Source organism: Dryobates pubescens, chromosome 5 (assembly GCF_014839835.1).
Source record: "Dryobates pubescens isolate bDryPub1 chromosome 5, bDryPub1.pri, whole genome shotgun sequence".
NCBI classification, from domain to species: Eukaryota; Metazoa; Chordata; class Aves; order Piciformes; family Picidae; genus Dryobates; species Dryobates pubescens.
Window position 1 is genome coordinate 29,998,572 of NC_071616.1, and position 25,291 is coordinate 30,023,862.

Below are 25,291 nucleotides of genomic sequence, written 5' to 3' on the forward strand. Positions count from 1 at the left end.
TGGCCACAAGAGCACACTGCTGGATCATAGTGAATTCGTTGCCCACCAGAACTCTAGCCTGTCCTTCCCTGTGGAGCTGCCTTCCAGCAGGTCAGCCCTTAACCTGTACTGATGCAGCCCCTAGGCTGCACTGTAGAGGTTATTAAAACTGTACCTTTCTAATACATAGTGCTACTTCCTTTCCTCTCTGGACAGCATTCGTGTATTTTCTTTTTCCTCATCAGAATTAGCCATGTATATTTTTAACAATAAACTCTAGAAAGTGTTGCCTGGAATAGCAGTTGTGAATATGCTCTTACTGAGGAATAAATAAATAAATAAATGAATTTTCAGTGAAGAAATTGACTAACTGAAACAGCACTTAAGTTTAATCAAAGATGCAGCCCTAGAATCAGTAACCCTTCTTCACTCGTATGCACCCTTTCAAGAAATGATCCATTTCCTGACAGAGTTGTTACCACTTCCGTTAAGAAAATTATTAGGCTTGGATGCTCAGCATAACTTCTCCTTTCATGGTAAGACATGGTTTCAGCAAGATAAAACTGTTGGCCAGAGCAGTTTCGTTTAAAAAAAATTAAAAAATAATGCTTTAAACAGCAAATTTATCTACCCAATCTACTTATAATTATCAAGCATGAAAATGTTCAGTTGCAGATTAAAAAGAACCAACCAAGCAATAACAAACACAGAGAATATATGTAAACTAGAAACTAGAACTAATAATGCACTAAAATCTCACGCAAAGCTCTTTCATGTCATGATTGTCTTTTCCAGAGTCCCTCAATTAACTTCTTGGTTTCCAAAATTTGACCCTCTTTTTCTCTTACTGGGCAAAAGTTCTTAAAGGAGTGATTAACTGAAACACGTTGAAGCATCTAGTTTTCCAACATTTCTACTTTGAAAATGACACCTCTTTACATAATAATTTAATGACCATAGGAAAGCACCAGACACCTCCAATTTTAGCTGCAAAGAAACCATTTCTTGCATCCAGCTCCCCCTCAGAAAGAAAGTAAATGAAGTAACTGTAACACAGTGACACCCTGAAAGCATGCAGCTATAGAGCTCTTACACACACATATATATATACACACACACACACACACACACACACACACACACACATATAATTTCTCTCTCCTTCATTTCCTCCCAGAAGTCTGTACAATGAGCATTTCAGCTCCTCCTCAGCCCTCAAACCATCTTGGCACACCACCTTTTTTAGAACCAAAATTGAAACATTGTGACACTTTTCCTTAAATGAAGTTCAATAATATCTTTCCATGTGGGTATTTCCCACAGTATTTTTCCTATCTCTCTTCACATTAGGAATGGCAAGTAAATACACACATTTTTGAACAGTTGTGTTGTGGGGTAGAGAAGAGACGTCTATCTTTAGAACTCCATTACTCCATGTTCCCTAACTTAAAGCACACAATTAGCCCAAACATTGAACTGTTGGTTGACTGACCTGTCAGGTTGCTTTTAGTTTACACATGAATCTGAAAATGTTACTTAAAAAACCCCACCAACAGCTACTTTAAAAACCTCCAAACATTTACATATAGAGGGTGGCTCTACAACACTTCATAGTTCTACATAATTTTTACACCAGATATTTTTAACGTTGAAGAGGTAATTTACTGAATACACACCACAAAAACAGTATTTTTTGTTTCAGTGTCATAGCATGCACATAAATTTGAGTATTTAAAATACAAACAAAATATTCAGTCAGTTTAATTGCACTCAGAGCTGCACTTCTAAAAGCACAGTTGACATAGCATGAGTAGTTTTACTTCTTCACATTATAAAGGAATCTCTTACAGACTATTCTGTACTCCCTATGGGTCTATACCCCATCACTGTTTCTGTACTTTCACATGCTAGCTTTGACTGCAGGCTGAAGCCAAATTTCCTCCCTTGTCTGGCTCTGTGACTGTCTGTGTTACTGGTTCAAATGGGACAAAGGCAGAATTTGAGCACTGACACATGACTTCTGACTGCTGGCCTGATTTCAGGAATGGTTGGTCCTCTCACCAGTACTCTCCCAGGCAATGTCTTAATACAAGTTTGGGGCTAGCATAGCTCAATAATAGTTTGCAAACTATCTAAGTCCAGTAGCATTATGGAAAAGGCCACCCCGTTTTGAAGGGGGAAGAATTTGGTTATGTGCATGCAAGCTATGCCATGCTCTATCATGCCCCTTGCCTTGATGCCCAAACAATGAATCCTAATCTGCTTTATTTTCTGGTACAGATGCAGCTTGTATATTCCCACCCACTTGTAAATCCTATATACCCTTAAGGCTGACAAACTCATGTCCTTTTACAAACTACCACAAAGGCATGCACTACTGCTTCAAAGACAAAAGTGATGGAGGTAATGAAACCAGTCTGCAATGACTGTATCATTCTGCTGAAGGTAGGCCCCACTCTTAAGCCCACAACTGACTTTAATCCCCCACTGCTCCCAAAAGTTCAGTTGAAATGGAAAATTGAGCACAGTCTTATACTGATGGACTACTGACAGGTTTAGAATTTCTGTACAAGTATAGCTGTTTTGTCTGTCAAAAGGTAGGATTCTTTCCAAGCATTCAGTAAGGCTGCTTAGCTGTTTCTGGATATGACACAAAAATGTTACTGCAAAAATATTTTAACACTGGAGATTGTTATGACAAAAAAACTTAATATATTTTTTATAATGGAATGGCCACATTGCCAAGTTCCTTTTTCCAAGGTGTGAGCAAATCAGCAGGTCTCTCTGATAACAACAAACTTTGAGTTCATGCAATAGTACTTTCCAAGCTCAGTCATAGCTTAAACCTAATTATATAGGGTAGTTTCTGTGTCTTGCTATATGCAGTCAGCAGGTACCACAGTGGATTGTTAACATTAGTTTGATGTTTTAGGGTTATTGCTTCTTTCTCTAAAACTGTTTTAGCTGAAATTTAAAACAAGGTTTAAGCCTGAGGAAAATAAGCACATAAAGTCTGTCAAGCTATGAACATCTGAAACCAGGCCTATTAGCAGCTGCTGGATTCATCGCAAGTTCCACTCATGCCAAATGCTAGTAAGTAACATAGTGGAGTCAGATTTCAGTTTGTTTCCTGGGATTGCAGGGACGGTTAGACCAAAATGTAGGCTAGTAGAGCCACTGCATAAAATATAGTGGTAATTTCTTTAAAATGTGACATCTGGGACACAGAATAATCAAAAGTGGTTGTTAATCCCTGTGTAGAACTGGCACTTCCCACCAGTTGTACAAAGGAGTTGTTAGTTACAAAGATGCAAACATTCAATTTAACAATGAATTTTATCAGTTTATTTTGTATTTTTGGTATTTTCCCATTTGTATTTTAATATTACACTGATGTAACATGTCGTTTCTGCAATAGAAAGGCTTCTAAAACCAACTGACAAAAGTTTAAGAACCAGTTATTTTTCAGTCTGGAAATATCTGTGATCAGACTTTCTATATGGTCTTATTACTATTTGAAAGGCAGTAGTTTGACAGACATCTTTAGTAAAGTTATGTGTGTACCACATATATAAATATACGTGTGTGTATGTGCCTCAACAGAACACCTGCTGTGCTTTGTGGAAAACACCTTCAAAAGTTTTACCAGAAGTACTATGAAGCCCTTTGATAGTAGAAGAAAACCAATCCCCAAAGCACCCCATGCTTTTAAAGCAAGGTTGGGTATTCAGAGTAGGAATTTCTTATCAGCTTTAAATAGGTCAACTCAATCTCTCCAAAGGAAACTGTAGGAATGTGTAAGTACATACACATGTATGTGCATGTTATATGTATGCACACAAATATATAATGCTGGAATGTAAATAAAGGATTTATGGAAGACATTTTATTTCATTGATGTTTGATGTAATAGACTCTGCAGGAACACGTGACATGGCATTGCAAACTAGCATCTTGTTATACAGTGTCAGGAAGCAACAGCATTTAAAAGCATCGAGTCAGAAATTACTGCAAATAAGAAATGGAGAGGGAAGTAATTTGTGTGATGTCTTAAGGAAAGGCGGACTGTTTTAGACATATCAGATTGTTTCCAAAACACAAGACTGAGAGGCTCCAGGAAGATAAACAGCTCTAATGATTCGAAACACATCTTCTCAAAAAACTAAATCAAAACCCGCTGTCAGGATAGCACGTCCTAGGCAACTAATAGGATCAAATGAAAATACCCCAAGTAGTGCAATAGTAACTGGGTACCTACACACCTCCTCCCAATTCCGCCTCAAAACACACCGAGGCTGGCAACCCCATAAAATGCATGTTGGCATAACCAACGAAGCACCTTTTTACTTTGTGACCTTGCAGGGATCATACAGGTTGTTTATCTTCCACCAAATCCAGCCTCTTCAGTATCTCAATACGTCAATATCGCCTCCTCCAGACCAGTCACTCAGGCCCCCCAGCCCCGGCTAGAGGAGTCCCAGCTAAGGACGAAGGCCGTGTGAGGACCGACCTGGGCAGTCTTCTTTCCCCCAGCTCGCTCCCTGAACGCAGCCTGGCCCTAGGCCTGCTCTCAACTGCCGCCCGGGGACCACTCTACCCACACTCCCATTTTGTGGGGCTCTGGGGCCTACGTGACCCGAGCGCGTACCGCACGGCCGCGGCACTGTCACCCGGCGCTCAACGCTGGTCTAGAAACGGACATACCGACGTGCCGCATTCACGGCGGCAGCTATCCAGCTGCCCCAGCCCAGGGAAATGGCCGAGCCAAGCCGTGCCGAGCCGCACGGACAGGCCTCCGCTGCTCAGCTCCACACACTGCCCACTCCGTGGGGTTAGGCGGCAGTTAAACAGGCGAACAGGATCCTGAGAGCCCCTCCATGCTGTCCTATTGCGACCCTAAACGAAGGGATACCCTGCTCCCACATCCCGCTATCGCCTCCGCCCACGAGAGACTGGGACTATACTCGGCTCCCCCAAGCCACCACTACAAGTAGGGAAGCCCATGGTTACTATCTTTCTCCCCCTCACCCCATGTACGGTGGAACCGTCCCATAACCCGAGGGAATGGCACCACGGCTGCTCCCTCAAATGATTGCCAGCCCCATTAGTCAATCAGCGCCTTCCCTTTCCTCTAGGCAACCCGGCGCCCGCCCTCAAGCGGGGTTGGGGGAGTAGGAGAGGCGGGTGCGAATGTTTACAAACAAGATTAGGGAGTAGAGGGATTGGGGGGAAATCGGTGGGGTGGGCCCCGCGATTGGCGCAGTCGATAATCCAATGAGGGAAGGCGCCGGTCGGTGGAAGGGCTGGGGGAGGTAGGTGGAACGTTGTCTGCCCAACGGCCGCTGGGTTCGCGGGCGCGCGAGCCCAATGAGCACTCAGCAGGGGGAGGGAGGGGACGCGAGCGCCTGAGTAGGAGCCGCTCCTAACACCACCCCTCACCCCTCCTGCTGGGCTAGGCTCCGCTCAGCTTAGCTCGGCTCGGCTCGGCTGCCTGGCTGTTGGGCGGGGAGCGCGGCCAGAGCAAGGGGGAGGGGAGCCGCAAGGACATGGGCTGGCTCTGAGGGCCGGGGGAGGGAAACCGACGTGCATGTGCCTCCCTGTATTTTAATAACTGTTTGTTATTGGGTGGTGGTGTGGTTTTTTTTTCCTTCTTTCCCCCCCCCCCCCCCCCCTCCCGTTTTCCCCAAGGCGGAGGGGAGTGCAGCCGCCCCCAGCACGCCTGCATGGCTCCTCTATCCCGAAGCGTCCCTGCAAAATAAAATCCGCCACAGGCCAGGTGACGTCCCCCCGCCTCCGCTCTCACACACACGGGGAGCGGCAGAGGTGGGGGAGCGCCCGGCTGTGAAAACATGGAAGGACCCTCGGGCCCGTCGGAGGAGGGGGAGCTGCCGCTTCTCACCGTCAAGCACGAACTGAGGAACGGTGAGCGGGGCGGGCCTGAGGGGCCGGGGAGGTCATGGCGGGGGTGGGGTGGTGGTATTCGGTTGTCGACGGGAGGGCGCTGAGAGGAACGTTTCTGTCTGAGGACGGGAGGGCAGCGGGAAACGCGGGAGGCGGCAGAACGGGCCGAGCTGCCGGGACTAGGGGAAGAAGTGCTGAGAAAGGAGGTTCAAGAGAGTTGATCGGGACCAGTAGGGAAATCTCGGGGGGAGCGGGGAAGAGAACGAGCTGAAAGATATGTGCGGGAGCCTAAGAAATGGAGGCGGGGAGGGGTCTCTTCTTTTATTTCCGAAAACAAGTACTTCGGTTGGACTTCTGCTGCGTATTTGGCTCCGCAATCCCACTTCCCCAGTGGTATTTAACGCTGTTGGAAGAGATAAGGATTAGTTGTCTTTTTTTTTTTTTCCTTCTTTTCTTGTGTGTTTGACTTTTATGGCTATGTCAGTGTTGGGGGGGAGCTGTTTGTTTGTTACAGTCCTAAATTACGTCGTTTTATGTGACAGCTTTTCTCTGAGTTCGGTGAAATGCCGTAGTTATAAAGAGGGGAGCGTGCCAACATGTAACCGCAGTTATCTGGCTTTGCAGTCTGTGAATCTTGTAACTTAGTAGTTATTTGAAGACCCTCTGGAGAAGTAGTTCAACACGTGAAATATTTATGATCTTTCGAGATACAGGAGAAATGCTTTATCATAGGTTGTTGTGTTGGGGAAGATCTTGATATTTTTAATAGGGGTTTTGTGCTTCTCGGAAGATTCTAGGCAAGTTGAATATTGCAGTAAATCTGGATTTTAATATTAATTTTAAAGTGTGTGTAAGACACAGTCGGGATGTATGTTCCCTATACTTATTAATAGTGGAGGTGCTATTAATGCATGTTCTTCATACATTTTTCTCTATGAGGAAGTAAGTATATCCTGCTGTTAATCGCAAAAGTTTGAGAGAGCCGCCCTCTGGGTTAATGAAGATGACATAGAGATATTGATGACTTTTCCTACTGTGTCAGTGGGGAAGGCAGGTGGTGCTGGGTCTGAGTCTTTTCGGTCCCCTGTCGCTGGGGTCTAGTGTGGAGGCGCCCCAGCGGAACACAGCTATCACTGCAGCTTAAAAAAAAAGAAACCAAACAAAAAACCTCTCTCTTCCTGATGGCTACGCAGAAACCAAAGTAACTGTAGTTTCCTTCTTTCCAAATGCAAAAGACTTGGTAGAAAACATATTTGTTGGGTATTGCAAGATTTGAGTGTATTTTCAGTATGCAGGAGAAAGGAAGTAGGACATATATCTAGGAAAATAGTTAAATGTCTAAGTGTGTTTTATGAAAACTGAGACTACATATATCCCTGTGGGATAGTTATTTGAAGGTAGTTTGAGGATAAACACGTTCATATAAACGAGACGAACTATCCCATACAGCCTAATAAGCAATTTTAATTTTGATCCTGATCTTAAGGCTTTATAGATTCAGGAAGTACTGATACTTTTAATTAAAAAAATTCTCAGCCTTGTTTGTGTCTTTTGAAGCTTCTGACATTCAGTTTAATAGGAATCAGTTGCTTCTCCCCTCCTCATTCTCTTCTCCTTATTAAGTATTTGGAAAACTGTGCTTTTAGAGAAATGCTTTCTAGCAATGGCTTGTCTATTTCTGGAGCATTAGGGTGGAGGAGGGAGCTGCTCTGTCATGTACTCCTGGGAGACTCCTACTCCTGAAGGTGTCAATAGTGTCATTACTATGCAAGACATATCAAGATACTGTTTCAGAACTTGCCTCTACGTAATGCATAGAGATGTGATTATTTGAGGAGAAAAATGGCAGACTGTTTCTATCAATGGGATCCTTTTGATATTTTTCTTAGTATTTTTGTGCTCTGGGTCTGGCTGTGTGGATGCCTAGCTAGGGTCAACCTACCACAGTTTAAAAACGTGCAGCATGATTATTTGCTTTTGCTTCATTTTGGGTAAAGTGAGAGGACATGCAAGAATTAGAATTGGAGCCAGAGAATCTTTGTTGCTCATAAATACTGAGGTTGTATACCACAAATATCCTTTTAATGTGCAATTTGTTTAGATTCTACTGTTTCCCTCCTCTCTGTTTTTTTTCCCCCCTTTGATGTTGCTAGCTCTATGACTAATTGAATGATTTAGAATTACATATCCAAAGTAGCTGTCAGTTGCCAGATGAAAAAGAGGTCAGTCTCCACAGTGCTTTGAAAGAATGAACTATTGTGGTAGAAATAGTGGCTTCTTTGAGAAGGGAGTGTCTCATTTTTCTGTTGAAGTTATTGCTGGAACCTCTTGATAGCAAACTCAAAGCCCCCAAAATTACATGTTTGAATCTGCTAAATACAGGTGAACCTACAGTTACACTTTCTATTTGCAGTTACTTGGGTCTTGGAATTGCTTTGACAATATTGATCAAGGTAGAAACAGGCATTGATTGTGACCAAATGAGTAAATGAACATAGTATAGAACTTGAATTAAAAGTTAAATTAGTATCTTTAAGACTGAAGCAGAAGATTGTTATCTTCAAACAAGTATTGCAGCATATGAAAACGCACAGTTAGAGCATATGCAGTGCTATTTCTACACAGCTCCCAGCTGATGGTTAACCCTCTCATACCATAATTTGATTTATTCTAAACTTCAACTTTAAAATTACAGTGCTGGCTTTGATAAGTAGTCAACCTTAATTTTAGGTCTATGGTCCATGTTTGTAGGGCCTTGAATCTCCTTTGTAGCATGACCACAAAACAGTTGGTCAAAAAGCATCACTTCATAGGCATGTGAATAGAGTCTGATAGGGAAGGAACTGTGGTGCATAACACTTGAGTGCCTCTATGACATGCCATGTGATATGCTGTATTACAAATAGTGAGCACAGCACTCTGTGTGTGTGTGTATATATATAATTTTAATGATGCAAACAATTGTAATGTCCCCCTGCTGCTGGGGACACTAAGTATGCTTGTGTGTCCCAGTCATTGTTCCTTCAGTTAGTTATTTTGCAGGTTAGACACAGACACGAATTTCAGGACACTTTTCAGTTAGTAGTGATTTTTCTTTTAATATATTTAGTATTGTTTTTTCCCCCTGTTCCACAAACCATCTTTTCCTTGATAGAAATCTCACAATTCAACTACTCAGAATAGTCACCATTTAATTAAAAAAAAAAAATTAAAAAATTATCCTACTTTGGGAAGGAAATGGATTTTTGAGGAAAGTGGAATCACCTTCTCTTTTCAGGAAGTAGAAGCAAAAATATGCCAAAGATCAAATGGCAGGACTGTCTTACATATCTGAAGCTCTCCACTAAAAATAATAACAAAATGACCTTTGCTGCAGTGTTTGTTTCTAAAATATTGTTAAGAACAAGGTTTTATTTTTTTGAAGGTTAACCTCAAAGTTACTGTAACTTCTGACCTTTTTTAGAGACTTAAGGATTTCGTATAATTTACAGTGGAAAAAATACTGTTGCCTCTCAACATTTTCTGATTCCTGGTAATGCCGTGGAACTGAACAATAGCAATTGAAAAGCCTGTTAGAGAAAAAAAAATTGTGTGATATGGAAGGATATGGACAGAGAGGGAAATAATTGTGATGAGGAAGCTAAGAAAGAAATAGAAGTATCAACAGTGGTATTTTCCCCTCATCCCCTGTTGGGGCTTCTATGATAGCTCTTGTTTTGAGGAAAAAAAATAAAGTAAGGGTCAAAGGATCTTGAACTTCCAGTTTGTGACTATACAGGAGGTTGTCCATCTTGCAGCATGCATGTGTACTCACACCTTTAGCCAGTGAGAAGCAGAGACTAGCAAAACTGTCATCTTGAAGGGAACTTGAGAAACATTCCATGCACGTATAAGGCAATAGGCTGTATATATGTTACTTGTTTTGCTTTAAAATGTTGTTCTCTTCCTTTTGGCAAGTTTGATTTGAAAAGGATACTTTATTCATTTTGATGGTATCACAGACTGGGCTAAAGAACTTGTGAGATTGTAGTTTGTCCAACATGCAAGGTACGTTTAGCCCAGAAGTCAATGCAGCAATGGGCTGCAGGGCTCCAGAGGCAAGTAGTCTAACTTAAAATTCAGTGTGAAACTATAAAAAGCTTCAGACAATAAATGCATAGATTGTCTGAAAGGCTTGATATTGCAAGTTCTTAATTACCCCTTTTGAATGAGAACTTAAACTAAAATTGATTTATTTGCAAAGCATAAGGTTCATGTTACACTGTAAGGCATTGTGAAAACTACTATGTCTGAAAACTGTGCTGAATCATGGAGTATTTAACCTCTGCTATGGAGCTACACCTGGCACCTCTTCAGTTTTTTTAAAGGAAATTTTCTTATGAAAGTTTAAAAATAGTTTTATATTTTTAGATTTTTAAAATTTGATGCTGTGTACTGACTTTGTATATTGTTTAGAGATCAGGAAATATTAGTAGTTGAATCTTTCAAAGCTTGGGCTCATTTTACTTCTACTTTTCTCTTTTGAACACTGAAATACATATGTTTTCATACTGCTGTGGCAAGTATAAAGAGCATTTTAAGGGAGTAAATTTGTGAATCATCCTTCATACAATTTAAATCTCTGGATTTTACATTTTACAGAATCCATGTTTTTAAAAATGTTTTCTAGTCCTGGAATTTGTTGCTATTTATCTTCTGGTAACTTAGATTATAATAGGCCTTGATTATGAAGGAGGAGAATGTTGTTTGTGTAGGTATTTGTGTGTGTTTTGTGGGTTTCGTTGTGTTTTGAGGGGAGAGTGGCTGGTTTGTTTTTCAACCCCAGGCTTTGGAATCTAACAAACCTGGCTAAAATGATCTGTTAAAATGTCTGGTACCATTGCTCATTTTGCTGTCATTGTTTCACTGATAGTTTACAAAATATCTAATACGAATGAAGACTAGCAGTTGCAGTCTTCATTGTCAGCCTGTTGTTTATCCAGTGTATTCTGAATGTGATGGTTTAAATGCTCCTGCTGGATTTCACAAAAGATTATTTAATGCACTTTAGGATTTTATTGGGAAAGCAATTCAGAAACCACTTGCCAGAGTTGCATAAACGTGAGAAAACCTTTACTTGAGAGGAAAGTTCTGAAGATAATTCTTAAGTTTCCTGGTTAATGTTAAGGCATTAGTTTATGCATTAGTTAATTCATAATCTTATATGTAAGTACCTTCCATCAGCATTTGGATTGTCAGTTGCTCTCCTTTTGTTGATAAATTAATCTACATTCTGTTACATTTAGCATTATGTTCAAAGTGCCTGTGACTGAATAAAGTGGGGGTTTTTTTGGTGGTTGTACTGATTTCTGAGGATAGAAAAGAGCAAAATTGATTCATACATTGTACTTGGAATTTCTCATTTGAAAAGATGTGCACAGTCTTGATTTTTTTTTATTTATCTTTTTCCAACTCTGTTTAGCATTAGATTATCCACAGCAACATTATTCGTTAGCATCTTGCCTAATTACATTTTGGGGGTTTTTGCCTGTTATGTGTAGTGTTACTGCACATCAAGCATCGAGGTAGCTGTCGAGTTGCTTCTTGGTTAAATCTTGGTGACCTCATACTGATTCATCTCACAGTAATGACAAACCTCATAGCAAAATTGTTTCTGTAATAGCAAAAGGGCTACTGCTGATGAATTAAATGGATCTTGGTATGCAGCATTTTCCAATTCAGACTATTGTGAGTCTGAAATGTTAATCTCAGATACCCACACTTTCATCTTTATTTCAGCTTCTGATGGGGCTAGTCTTCCACAGCTTCCATCTGTTTTCCTAATGGTAATGATAGTTTCCTGTCATGTTCCCCTCAGCATTTTGTACACAAACAGTATTCTGCTTATCTGGTACTTCAGAGATCTTTGTCATCTTTGGCTGTATAAAGCCTTGGCTTCTAGACCTTCTAGAATGCTGTCAGCAACGTTGTGACATCTTGAATACTTTTTTTTTTTTCAACCCCAGTTAAGAGCTTGAACAGTTATCACACTGGTTATCTTAGTTGTCATCCTAGAGTTCAGAGTAACATGAATTGCATTTTCTGTTCTTTGATGCGAGTTCAGATCTGTATGCATGCTTTTTTTTTTTTTTTGGCTATAAATTCTTTTCTGGCCTAAGAAAAATGCAGGTAGTCCTTGAGATAGTATGCTTTTTAAATTCCATTTTAGGTTTGTGAGGCCATTCCCTGTCCTGATTAAATGGTACTCATGTTTAGTGATCTAACAATTACTGGTTGGTGATAGTCTGTCAGATTTCAAGGACTATGGAGTATTTTTCACTTCTCTTCATGAATTGCTCTTGGTTGCTATAACCAGCTACAATCAAAGTATAATTTTACATGTAGCAGAAAACCAGTATAACATCCTAGATGCATTTTCTTCAGTGTCTGCCAAGCAAATGCAGTGTTAGTTGTTTCTTGTGTTTTTGTTCTGTGTGTGGTTTGTTTTTTTCCCCCCAGAAGGAATATGCTTGTTTTGCTTAATTTCAAGGAAAAATGCCTGTTATCCACTCTGAGTAAGGGGTAATCTCAAGTTTGTTCATGTGACTTTGAAAGCAGCTTCTGTTCTTTGTTGTTATGACTTGAAAAAGTGGATCTGTTAGGTGTGTGAAGATTGTCTGAAGAGGTTAGATCCAACTTGTTCCTGATAACGCATTGGACACCTAATAGTTTGAAATATTAGCTGATCTCGTGTCGTCTCTGCCGCAAGTCACAGCTTCCAGGCAAATCTTGCCTTTGAAAGTTGCTTGATCTAGTTTAGTAGTGGAAGCTCTAATTTTGTCTGCTTCAAAACCTGTGTGCAATGTAGTCCAGAAACAAAGGACACAGCACATTTTAATTTGAAAACAGCCACTGTTAAATAATGCTTCTTAAGAGCATAAAACTACAATTAAAACCAGTCATTACATAGTATCAACTTGCACAGTTCTTAGTTAAAACTGTCTCAAAGTTCAGGTATAGTGTAGGTAAGCCATGTCTCTTATGTCATCTAGAGATCCTCCGTCAAGCGAAAATACATTGTTCTGGTTCCTAGAGTTAAACAAACTGTGCTACTTCCAGGGGGCTGAGAATGACAATACTGATCTCTCTGTTGTTGGCCTTGCTTATTGAGGTTTATCTTCACAATGGGAATATTCCTACATACTTGCTTTTGTTTGCCTTTGGACATGGTAATTTGACGTTTACCACTCTTTTCTCACTGTCTTTATGGATGCTATGATGTCTTGGCCTTTCCCTTTAGTATTTGCTTCTGGGTTGATCTATTGTGTCACACAGCTGCATACTCTTCCTCTTACTGTTGGTCCAATGCTGATTATTGTTGACTGTGGTAGAAAAATCAGTAAATGTAAGGTTTTCCTAATTCTGTACCCAAGCAGTTAGCTTTTCTTCTAGAAGGTGCTGTGATTTTACTGTTTGTGTTTCTTTTTTGGTTTCTTTTTTTTCTTGTCTTTTTTTTTTTTAATGTAACACCATTCTTTTCACTGTTGTGTCTGTGTAACATCATGCCATTTGTAGAGAAGCTTCTCTTGTTGCCTTGGGCAGAGCTTTCTTTATATCCAAGCTTAGTTCCCTTCCATGGTACTCTTTAGGTGAGGCACCAACAGACTTAAATAAAAAAGGGCATGGAGCAGTAAATTTGTTTCCTAAATGCTTCCCTTGTGCTCAGTTCTTAAATGAAGAGCTTTCTGTTGTTTCTGTTTCTGGAGAGCATTGGTGTTTCTGAACGGCATCTCTGTGTATGATGAAATGTTACAGTAGTATTTGGTATAAATGACGGTAGCTAGATGATAGTGTGCATCTTGTTGCTTTTTTGAAGGACTGCAGCTTGCACAGACAGTTGTTGGGTCAGGTTCTGATACTAATCCTAATACAGTGGCATCTGTGAGAAGCCTTTTGCTGTTCTGTCAGTAATAGTTGTGGTGGCCGCCTTGTTGCAATCCTTTAAGCCTCTCAAACTTAAAACAGATGTCTTGTAATTGCAGATAGCATTTCTTATGCAAGGCCCTCCAGTAGTAGTTGTAGAATAGAATTATTGATCTTTGAGCATTTGTGCTGAAAGCCAGTTGAAGGGAACGCTGGTGTGAAGACTTCCATTCTGGAGAAGCTGCACTTTATTTAGCTAGAATGTAGAAAAGTGCTGTGCCTTGTCTCACCAGATGAAGAAAGAGAACTTCAGTAATAGCGTCAGTGGAGAGAATGTGGCACAGGCACAAGGTCTTCAGCTTGCTTTTCTTGGGGCATGACTTCAGAGATGGACTGAGGGCAGCAACTGAGGCTGTTGCAGAAAGCTGTTGCCAGCTGTGGCTACCTTGGGAAAAGCACTTCCTTGGACTTTTTATCTTGTGCCTTTAAAGACATGCTTTTGTGTTTTTTCCTTTGGTGGGTGGAGGTTTGTGTGGTGTGGGTTTTTTGTATCATTATTTAATTTTTTATTTATTTTTTTTGTTTTTATTACTAAGGCTAATTCTTAACTTTGTATGGAGTCATTCTGAAGGAGGGTTTGTATGTCTGTCATACCTCTATATGTTACACAGCACCTTTTGGCTGTGGGAAGGCTCTTTTTCTTCAGCATAATACAAAAATAGTGAGTTTAGACATGTAGTGATCATAGGCTATGAAAATAATACTGCAATAAGTTATTTTTGTGAGTTTTTTGTTTGCTTGCTTGCTTTTTAGTATAAGGCAATTAAGCATACTGAATGCAAGTCAAATCTGGAGTTAAATGGATATTAAAAAGTTATGGTTCACCTTGAAACAAGTTTGGAATAATTCAGAATGGGTACCACTCAGCCTTTTGCTGTGTAACCTCATGAAAGTGGGAGAAGTTTTACAAATGTTACTGAATGTGGAGTACAAATTGAATCGAGTTTATGGTACAGTTTAGATAAATGGATTAAGTTTAGGACTTTGGTATCTTTTTAGGACTGTAGCCAGCATTACAAATCTTCAGTGTGTTACTGGGGATGCAGCATTTCTGTGTTCCACTCTCTTGTCTTCTTATTCAGTTCCAAGAATATGTCATGATTAAATAACAGTTTTTAATTGAAAAGCCTTCTGCTGATAGGTTTTACCATTTCACATCCTTCAACAGCTTTCTGGAGTGCTTAATAATGAAAGATCCAAATCAGTGGATTTCTCAGTGAAGAATTCATTCCTACTCTTGAGTTCAGGATTTAGCTAGTATCCAGTGAAGTTCCACGTCCTGAGTCTGTTCAGTGACATCCACTGTTTCATTAAAACTGTGGACACTAAACCCAGTCTATTCTGGAGGATAGTCTCCAGCTCCTGTGTTCACTGGCAGGAATGATGCTGTTCTGAAGGTGCATAATACTGAGTACCATTCTCAGTACTTTTTAAGAACAGTAATGTGTAAGTGAGTTGCTTCAAGACAGGCTGCCTTCTGACAGTGATGTAATGTACTGTAATTATATAGATAACTCAGTCTAGATTTGTCTTCCATGCTACTACTCCATTCTTAGCCTGTGAGTTCATCTTTCTTACTGCTGACTTCAGCAATGACTGTGTTGTAGGACTAGCAACAGTATTTGTTCTATTTGCTGTGAAAACAGTACAGCAAACTTCAGTTTGACTCATGTTCTGCATACTACTTAATTAGTTAATGATTCTGTTACTGTCTTGCCCAGTACATGTTATAAAAGTGGAACTGTTCACAGAAGTATAGAAGTAACATTTCTCTAATAGAAAAAACTACTGTAACGTGCTTCTGTTTTTACAAGAAAACTCTTAGACTTTCTAATGTCCTAGTGGTCTCTTGTTACTCTATCCCGGCTAGATACATTTTGTGTATGTGTGCAGGTTTCTAAGATTGCTAGAATAAGTGACAAACACTAAATAAATTTAAATTTGTTTTATATCTATACCTCCTTTGCAGAGAGAGATCTTTCTGAAGCTTTAAGTTTTCTGTTTTGAGTTGCTGAGTTACTGCAGCTCCCTGAATGGAGATTAAGTGTAGTTTTTGATAATTAATTCAGAAAGCACACCATCTTGATAAAGATTCTTAGACATAGCAAAACAAATGAGAATTTCTTCTGGATAGAGTAAGTTAATTTCACTGTCACTTATCAAAGATTTTTCTTGGTGAAGAGATCTTTGTACTTGAAATCTGCGGTGCTGCTACTGAAAGTTTCTTGCATGCCTTTACTAATTTTTTTTTTAAACTAGCCTGTAGACATAAAATTTGTTTTGAGGTTGCACTTTGAAATGTGGTTTGTGTTGGTTTTTTTTTTTTAACAGCAATACCAGCTTCTGCTGTATGATGCTGCATCCTTAATTGTGCTAATAAAACTGATTATGCAGCTGCTCATTAAAGTTAATCAGGGAACTGAACTTGGTTAAGAATAATCAAACTTAGTCACATTTTTGCTGTAGTGCTTGTAACCTGAATAATTCAGTGAGCAGCTTAGCTGAATGGCCTGTAGTCATACTGGCAAAAAAAAACCATTATGATAGGAATGAAAGGTGAAAAAAAACAGCAGCTGCTTAAGGCTTTATTTTACTATCTGATTTAAAAAAAAACAAATGCCAACAAAACAACAATAAAAACCCCCAAATCAAACCCAACCCACCAAAACAACCCAGCCCACCACAATTCTTTTTTTAAACAGGACTCTTCCATGCTTAGAAGAATATCTGTTAGTTGAAGAAACTCCCAACAACTCAATGGTATAGATTTGTAAAAATATGGAACCTCTTCCTTCCAAACACCCCCCAACAAATACCACAGCTTTATAGCAGCTTAAATTTTTCCAGACATCTTGGTTATGTAAACTCAAGGTCTTTCTTATTTAATAGTAGTGGAGTCTTTATAGATTCAGTAACCCTGTGTTAAATCCATGAGTAGTTACTGAAGCTTTGCTTATGTTGTCTCAAACACCATGTAATCCAAGAATGTGAAGAGTATTCACTAGGGCTAAGGGATGACCTGATTGCAGTCTATAAACTAGGTGATTAGAGATAAGGGGGAACTAGATTTTTTTTCAGAGGTGTCCAGTGATAGGATGAGAGACAGTGTATAAGCTAGATGAGCTTCAATTATTCTGTGTTTTTATACCTAGAAAGACAATTGATATCCTTTACTTGTCAAGTTAAAAGAGAGTACCATATGCAAGTGAAACGTCCTTTAAGTGCTGCTGATTTTGTTATCTGCTATTTTTTTACCGAAGCCATAGTAATGTGTGAGAAAAATGTTTGTGTACTATGTATCTGATGTGATTTTTTAAAAATTTTTTTTTTTCCCCCAGCAAATTTGACAGGCCATGCAGAGAAAGTTGGCATTGAAAACTTTGAACTCTTGAAAGTTCTTGGAACAGGAGGTAAGATGCACTAATTTTTTTAATTGCTGAATTTTGGAAGCATTACTTTTAAACACAGTTTTGTTTTCTAGCAGCAGTTTTGGTATTCGAAGCATTCTTTAGGAAGATATATTGCTCTTGTATTGCTTAGCATAATTTTTTTCCCCCCAGAAATATGTGTAAAATTGAAGGTCAGATGTTCTAGCTTACAGTGCTTTTCAAGACCACTTTTAAAAAAAAGAAAATAAAATAGATTACTTGAGATTTGTTACAATTTGTGAAAAATCTGTTCTAAGTTAGGGTATGATCTTGATAATTTAGTTCAGTTTTCAGACTGTTTTCATGAATATCTGAAAAAAACCCACTACTGTTAGTATATTATTGAATAGAATGCTTTATTCATATGTTTTAGAGCTGGCATTGGCTCTACTAGTCTATTTCTGTCTTTTTCAAATCACAGTAATTTTTAAGATGGAAAATGTTCACTGTTGTATTGTGGGTTTTAGCACAATGTTGGCGATTTGTAGGATGTTGTAAGATTGCTGACTGTAAGTAATCTAAAAACTTCATTTCTCTGTTGTTCAAGATGCACACAGGCCTGTACACAGACCAAAAGTAATGGCCTTTATTCTTTTTAGTGTGTTTACACTTTGTTGTCAGTATTAACGTCAGATGCAGTGTTGAATAGATTGGGATAACTATGAAGGTGGACTGTCGTTAAGGTTTGTGAAGTTTTGTTCCAATACTGAATTGTGGGTGTTATCAGCCATTGGATAGCAATGAGGCTGTAATTGCACAGGCTGCTACATCACTGAAAAGAGCAAAGGATTTTGATATTAATGTTGAGCTGTCATACAGAATCCTTCTTGAATTCATTAAACCATTAAATCATCTCAGAGAGTATTTTTCTGAAATAACTAAAAAACCCCCAAAACATTAACAGGCTCAGGAATTCAACCCTTGCTATTAAATTTCAGTAGTCAGTTGTAGAGGCAAGGAAGCTTTAATGTTCATGGGTATATGTTGCGTATTGATAGGTAGAAGCAGCTGTGATGTTCTGAAGTGATCAGATTGGTCTGAGTAAGGTCAACAAAAATGAGATTACATATAATTATGCATTTATGTGAGGATGTCTTTCCTGCTGATGGAAACATTGCCTGATTTAAAAAAAAAATTATACATATGTGTGTGTATGACAATCATAGAATACATAGAATACATAGAATAAACCAGGTTGGAAGAGACCTTCAAGATCATCGCGTCCAACCCATCAACCAATCCAACACCGCCCAAGCAACTAACCCACAGCACCAAGTACCCCGTCAAGTCTTCTCCTAAAAACCTCCAGTGATGGCGACTCCACCACCTCCCCAGGCAGCCCATTCCAATGTGCAATCACTCTTTCTGTATAGAACTTTTTCCTAACATCCAGCCTGAACCTCCCCTGGCGCAGCCTGAGACTGTGTCCTCTTGTTCTGGTACTGCTTGCCTGGGAGAAGAGACCAACATCCGTCTGTCTACAACCTCCCTTCAGGTAGTTGTAGAGAGTAATAAGGTCACCCCTGAGTCTCCTCTTCTCCAGGCTAAGCAACCCCAGCTCCCTCAGCCTCTCCTCGTAGGGCTTATGTTCCAAACCCCTCACCAACCTTGTTGCTCTTCTCTGGACTCGTTCCAGCAAGTCAACATCCTTCCTAAACTGAGGGGCCCAGAACTGGACACAGTACTCGAGGTGCGGCCTAACCAGTGCAGTGTACAGGGGCAGAATGACCTCCCTGCTCCTGCTGGCCACACTGTTCCTGATGCAGGCCAGGATGCCATTGGCCCTCTTAGCTGCCTGGGCACACTGCAGGCTCATGTTCAGTCTACCGTCGACCAGCACCCCCAGGTCCCTCTCAGCCTGACTGCTCTGACTGCTCTATCAGTCCCATACCTGATTTCCACCCCACCCCCCTTTGTGTATCAATGAATGGCATTTGTAGGAAGAGTAAGTGTGGGGTGGGTTTTGTCCAGGAAAAAAAAAGGTTGCACTTTTAAAATATGCAATTTCAATTGTAGCCTGAGGTTCTTGCTTTAGAAATCTAAACCATCAGGGCAGTCAGGAAGCTTTGCTCAGTCTTAAGTGTGTTACAGCTAAGATAGGTGTAGTAGGTGTCTCTGATGTTGCTGCTTGTCAATTACTGCAGAGCATTAAATGCAGATGATCTGATCTGAATGGCAGTAGTTCTATTTGCTTTTGGGAAAGTTGCCATCAGTTTGAAGTAGCATGAAATTGCTGAAAACAGAACTCGAAGGACTTGAAGAGGTCCTTTAAGTGCTTGGCCCAAGACACAGTCAGTTATACATGCATCATTCCTGACAATGATTCATTCTTGAAAGCCTCCTGTAGTAGAGACGCTACAACCTTTATAGATGTTCTTGCTGAGAATATTTAATTTCCTAGCTTAAAAAGCATTCTTGGGAATGCAATAAGTAAAAATGCCCTCTCATTCTTGCAAGAATTTTCTGAAACGACATTGTTTCACAACAGGATATACCTGTGCTAAAACATTTCTTCTGTAAATGTCATCCAACTAAGTTTTGGTGCAGCTCTGAACACCATCTTCGCTTCCAATGTATTTATAATTGGTGTGGTCAGAAAGGTTTGTGTCCTTTTCATTGACTCAACAGAGCTGAACAGAACCTAAAGCAAAGTATTGGGCATTTGGCTAAGGTGATCCTGAAATGGTCTACTGTGAAATAATTTTTTGTGAGTATTCAGCCTACTAGATCTAGAGAGAAGTACAGATTGACTCTGGTGCTGTTAATTGAATAACATACAACCCCCTTTGTGAAAACTTAATTTTGAGGAACTCCTAGAAATACTGTATCAAGTATGGAAAAGATACTAAAATGACCTTGCAGTATCGGCTGCATGTGAAAAGTCTGGGGCTACACATGCAGTTATTTAGCTGTCTCACTGACTGTGTGCTTTTCCTGTGCACCTTACCTTGATTATTTTTCCTCACAACTCCTGTTGCAGAAAGGTTATTTCTCTAAAAATGATACCTAAGTGTGTTGTGAGTTGTGGAATCCTGTTCAAGCCTGCAACTTCTTGCTCTCATACTTGAATTGAGGCTTGAGGAATGCCTACTCTGACTTTGCAGTTCTTTGTACCAGAGTATGTTTACCTGGGGGAAGCATAAAGAAAGCCATCTGTAATCATGATAATATGTCAGAAATATTTGGAGTAGCAGACTCTATTGTAGGCTTGTCTTAAATGGTAGTGTACAAGAGTAAAGGCTCATTTTGAACTTGTACTCTCTTGTACAACTATTTGTCTATTGCGGTTATCATCCTTAGGCTTGCTCTCACAAAAAATGAGGAAAAAGTTCAGAAGATATTTGTATTGATAAGTAAGAGACTGGGTTATTTTGTTCTGTAGTTTCTATTCTATAAGAATAAGAGGATATTTTCTTCAATGTATATCTAATAATATTTATCTGCATATAGTGGGTAATGTAATTATGGTGAGGCTAAATGCCATCCCTCAACATTAACCGTCTGTTGGCTAAGTTGCATGTCACGGGTGCTTATTAGATGCCTTTTAACTTCCATCTAGAAAAAAACCCCAAGTGGTAATTTCAGTATTTCAGAAATTTGAAATATCTCAAATATTTTCAAGTGGGGTGTATGTGGGTTTGTGTTGTTGCTTTGTTGGTTTCTCCCCCATTCTTTTTTTGGGTTTCCTTGCTTGCTTTTGCTTTATGTCCATCTGTCTTTCTCATCTGTCTCTTTTTTTCTGGAACTTAGAGACCTCTTCAAGCAGCCATTATATCTCCGTTAATAACTTGCCTTCAAATTATGGACAGGATAAGGGTGACATTGGTTTGTTTTACTCTGTTGTTTGGGAGTGTTGGAGTTGTTTTTTGGTTGTTGGTTGTTTTTTTTTGCGGGTTGTGTGTGTGGTGGTGGTGTTTTTTGGTTTTGTTTGTGGTGTTGTGTTTTGGTGGGGTGTGGGTTTTTTGGGTGGTTTTTTTTTGACTGTTGAGAACTCTCTTCTTTTACAGTCCTAAGTTCTGAAAAGTTAAAGATGGAATATTTGGCTTCCCAATTAGAACAGTTAAATGTGATGGAGCCCAGTTTTCCTGGAGATGGCTGAACACCTGTCAGCTTATGGGAAGTGGTGAATGAATTCTGTGTTTTGTTTTGCTTGCATATGTGGCTTTTACTTTACCTATTAAACTGTCTTTATCTCAACCCATAAGTTTTTCTCACTTTTGCTCTTCTGATTCTCTTCCCCATCCAACCAGGGAGTGAGCAAGTGGCTGTGTGGTGCATATGGTTGCTAGCTACGGTTAAGCCACAACAGTGAAAAGGCAGGAATGAAAGGAAAGTTTTAACCTCCAGTTATATTTTTCTGTCTCACAAATTGGGTGGAAAATTGGTCATGCCAGCAATTTAGACATCTTTTATTCACCTTGCAGGCCTGATAGTCATATTAATCTGTAACTAATAATTACTTATTTTTCTTCAATTTTTTAATTTCTCTTAAGCCACAAGGTCAGTCTAACATAGTTTGTGTTATGTGTATATATTTATGTATGTATATATGTTTTTCTATACACACATATTTTTAGATCTCTATAGTATCTCTTATGTAATCTTTTCAGTTCTTCCATAATATAAACTACTTCAGATGAATTTGAGGAGTGAATATTTGGTGACTCCTTGTGTTTTTTCATGAGAGATATATTTTGGGCTCTATATTTCTGCCTTGGAAGTAGTTGAGATGTGCATCAGATTTTGAGAATGAACACTGAAATGTGGCTCGCTCAGAAATTTAAAAAGCTCTGAAATAAGATTTTCAGGTAGGGTATTCTTGCAACTAATATATGGTCCTTCTTGCTGCCACTCAAGTTAATTGCCGTAGCATTACTGTCTTTTAAGTAGATTTCTTGTGGTGATATCAGAGATTCTGGTGTTGAATATATTGTGAGTCATTTGATTAAAATAGTGCTACTTAAGATTTATTCTCATCAAAACTGAGAACCCTCATCATTCTGTCAGTCCTTTTCATCTGAAGAAACAATTTGTACCATGGTAAAGCTCTGTGTCGCAGATTATTCTATGATAACATTCATATAGTTTCTAGAGACTTCCTCACAGCAATTGCATTTATCAGATAATTTTCCCCTGTGCTGTATGTAAAATTGTAGCAGACACTCTTAATGTACTGCTAGCCTTTTGCCACTTAAGGTGCATTATTATATATTTTTACAAAACATGGTTAAAGAAAACCCCCTAAACACTCGGGTTTCTATACCTTTATTGAAATTTATATCAACTTAAATGTTCTCCAACATGTCTGATAAAACTATTTCTCAGGAACCTAAGGAAACTTCTGTTTAGTGCTCTAGAATAGGCTTTCAGAGAGGTGCTAAGAAGTTCACTGCCAAGCTCTGGCTGAAAATCAGTGAAAACTAAGGCTGCTCCATTAAGCAGTTGGGAAATGAAAGCTAAAACCATTCTTTGCACTGCTGCTGTTGTATTGTTAGAATGCAGAAGTGGCATCTAGATTTTTTGAGAAGTAACACCTTAAAAAGATGTAAATAATATGCTGGAAGCAATTTGAGGTTTGGTTATTTGGTTGATTCTTGTTTGTAATTAGTGTCCTCAGTAGTAGGGGTCTGCTTTTTACATGCTAAAAATAATTTAATATCTGACATTCAGAAAACAGGTGAATAACATAAAAATTATACATAGAAATATTACTGTGGTCATAATATTGTGGTCTGTACAACCTCGCTTCAAATCTGTCTCTGTACAGCTTGACAAGTTTTATGGCCCATGTCTATTCTAATTAGTCTTTCTAAATTAATGATTATGTATGAAGGTAAAGAAAGAAATTTTTTCATTATTTATATAGCATATATAATATGTATATATACTGTGGCAGTATTTCATCATTCATGATGACCAGCTGGTGACTGAGTCTGACTTAGATAAATTTTCATCTCATAGCTGCAATTAAAGTTGGGGAATGCTATATAATAATGATGATCTTGAAAAAGACTGTCCCGAGTATCTTGCATTTGTCTCCTGGAATTGCGTAAGTTCACACTAATCTGGTCTGAGTCTTTTTAGTGTTCTTGAGAGATGTTGTGAAAACTTTTTTTGTGAAAACTTTTATTGAGAATAATGGGTTCTGTAAAGAAGGCAAGCATGATTCCTTAGGGTGTGATGAGTCAGGTAAAGAACTTCTTAAAAAGAATTGTTCATTATATGAGCAGTATCACTTGTATATGCCAAATGAAGCAGAACTCAGTCATAAGGGGGGGAAAAAAAACCCAAACAACAAACAAAAACACCCAACACGTGCCAATTGATAACTTAAAACTCTATATTACCTGCCTGAAAAAAGCAGGAACAATCTGGAGTTACATGTAATTACTGGCTGCAAGTAGCATATGCTATGATGTTTTTAAAGACCAATGAATTTTGTGTCTCTCACATCAGGACAGGATAGCCTGTTTGGTGTATTTACAATTTTGAGATACTTAAACATTCACTTAGAGAAGATTATGTGAAGATATATGCAGGAGTTGGGCAAAATACTCCATCTGGTTCATTTTTCTGTCTCTCATGATGGCTTAGGGAGGCTCTAGTAGAACGTGGATAAGAATGCCATAATGGTTTCCTTAGAAAACTTGTAGCAGCCTGCTGTTTGGGAGTCTGCCTGAGCCAGAGATTCTCTTCTGTATTTAACAGCACTTAGTATACTTTCCTCTCCCTCAGGGATTTACATACTCTTTTTGAATTCATCTCCATTTTTGACATCTGCAGCATAATCTAACAGTGTGTGTTTTGGGCCGTTCTTAATCTTGATGATTCGTGATTTCATTTGTTAGGCTAATTATTTTGTTTCTAGAAATAAGGAAAAACTGTTTTATACTTAATTTCATACAATTTTTGACTCAACCCTAGCATTTTCTTAAATGCTTTACTTTTTCAGGCTAAATAAAAAGTCTTTGTAGTTCCCTCCATAATAGGTGGGGGGTGTTTGGTTTTGTTTGTGTGCGGGGTTTTGTTTTGTTTTGTTCTTTTCTTCTGAAGGTGGGGTGGGGAGCTGGGGAAAGAAGAGTGGAGAGATGGGAATAGTGTACATCACTCAGGATATGAGCACACAGATATTTCATACTACAGCATAAGAGAGTTATGGTCTTAGGTTGAAGGTTTGGTGTGCACTATGTGTCGTTTTTCCTCTTCAATGCTTTCCTTGAAATTCCAACCTTTGCTTGCTTTTTGGGTTACCACTGGTGTTTCCTTCTAGGGTTGTCTGTGGTAACCCGGTGTGGTTTTTTGTGTTTGGTTTTTCCCCTCCCCCACTCCCCCTTTATTTACCAGTTATAAGATTAATTTATTATTATGCTTCACTTGAATTACTCATTTAACTATTTGGAATGCTACCTGACATTTTATTTTTCAGCTACTGAATATTTTGGTACTGTAGAACAGTTTTCATTAGTCTGCTTTGATTCCTGTTCAGTGGATAACTTACTAAACGAAGAAAACCAGCTTCCTCACTTTTTATATGACTAAGGCAGGATGAATTCTTGTGATGACTTGTGATGACTGCCTTTCACTGTAAAAAGGCTGAATATTTATGTTTAACCTTTTGGGGTTTTGTCTGTTAATATAACTCTTAGAAATTAAGAGCACTCTTCTCTTAGCACCTATCTTTTTCTATCTTTTTTTTTTTTTTTTTTTATCCCCCAGACCCTTTCATAAAGGAACTTTTTAGGCATTGTAATCAGCTGTAGTATTGTTCCTTCTTCATGATGCCTTTGAGCAGTTATTAATACAAATAATTAACATCTACAAAAGTAATACTTGTTCATTCACAGAGTAGCCTGCTCGTGTATCTACTAATTCTAACCTTTACTGCTTCTACATGTTCATCTAGTAAAGGTATCAAATGTAGTTGTGTACAGTTCCCAGGAGCTGTACCAGATAAGTAAACAGAGCACCTGTCCCAATCTGAAGGTTGTGGAGGAGACACAGTTCTTTTTTGAACGTTCCTG

At 39.1% G+C, this 25,291-nt stretch overlaps 2 protein-coding genes across 2 annotated transcripts in view; one reads left to right on the forward strand and one right to left on the reverse strand.

Annotated features, from left to right (window-relative positions):
- The window catches only part of DGLUCY (D-glutamate cyclase), a 45,090-nt gene extending 40,085 nt beyond the window's left edge, over positions 1-5,005 (reverse strand). Inside the window, exon 1 of the mRNA XM_009904824.2 lies at positions 4,684-5,005. The gene's annotated coding sequence lies outside the window, so the exon portion shown is untranslated. The remainder of the gene's footprint in view (positions 1-4,683) is intronic.
- A 668-nt stretch (positions 5,006-5,673) lies between these two features.
- Positions 5,674-25,291, forward strand: part of RPS6KA5 (ribosomal protein S6 kinase A5) — a 71,755-nt gene continuing 52,137 nt past the window's right edge. Inside the window, exons 1-2 of the mRNA XM_054161909.1 lie at positions 5,674-5,901; positions 17,181-17,252. Coding sequence (XP_054017884.1) covers positions 5,829-5,901; positions 17,181-17,252 — 145 coding nt within the window. The 5' untranslated portion in view covers positions 5,674-5,828. The remainder of the gene's footprint in view (positions 5,902-17,180; positions 17,253-25,291) is intronic.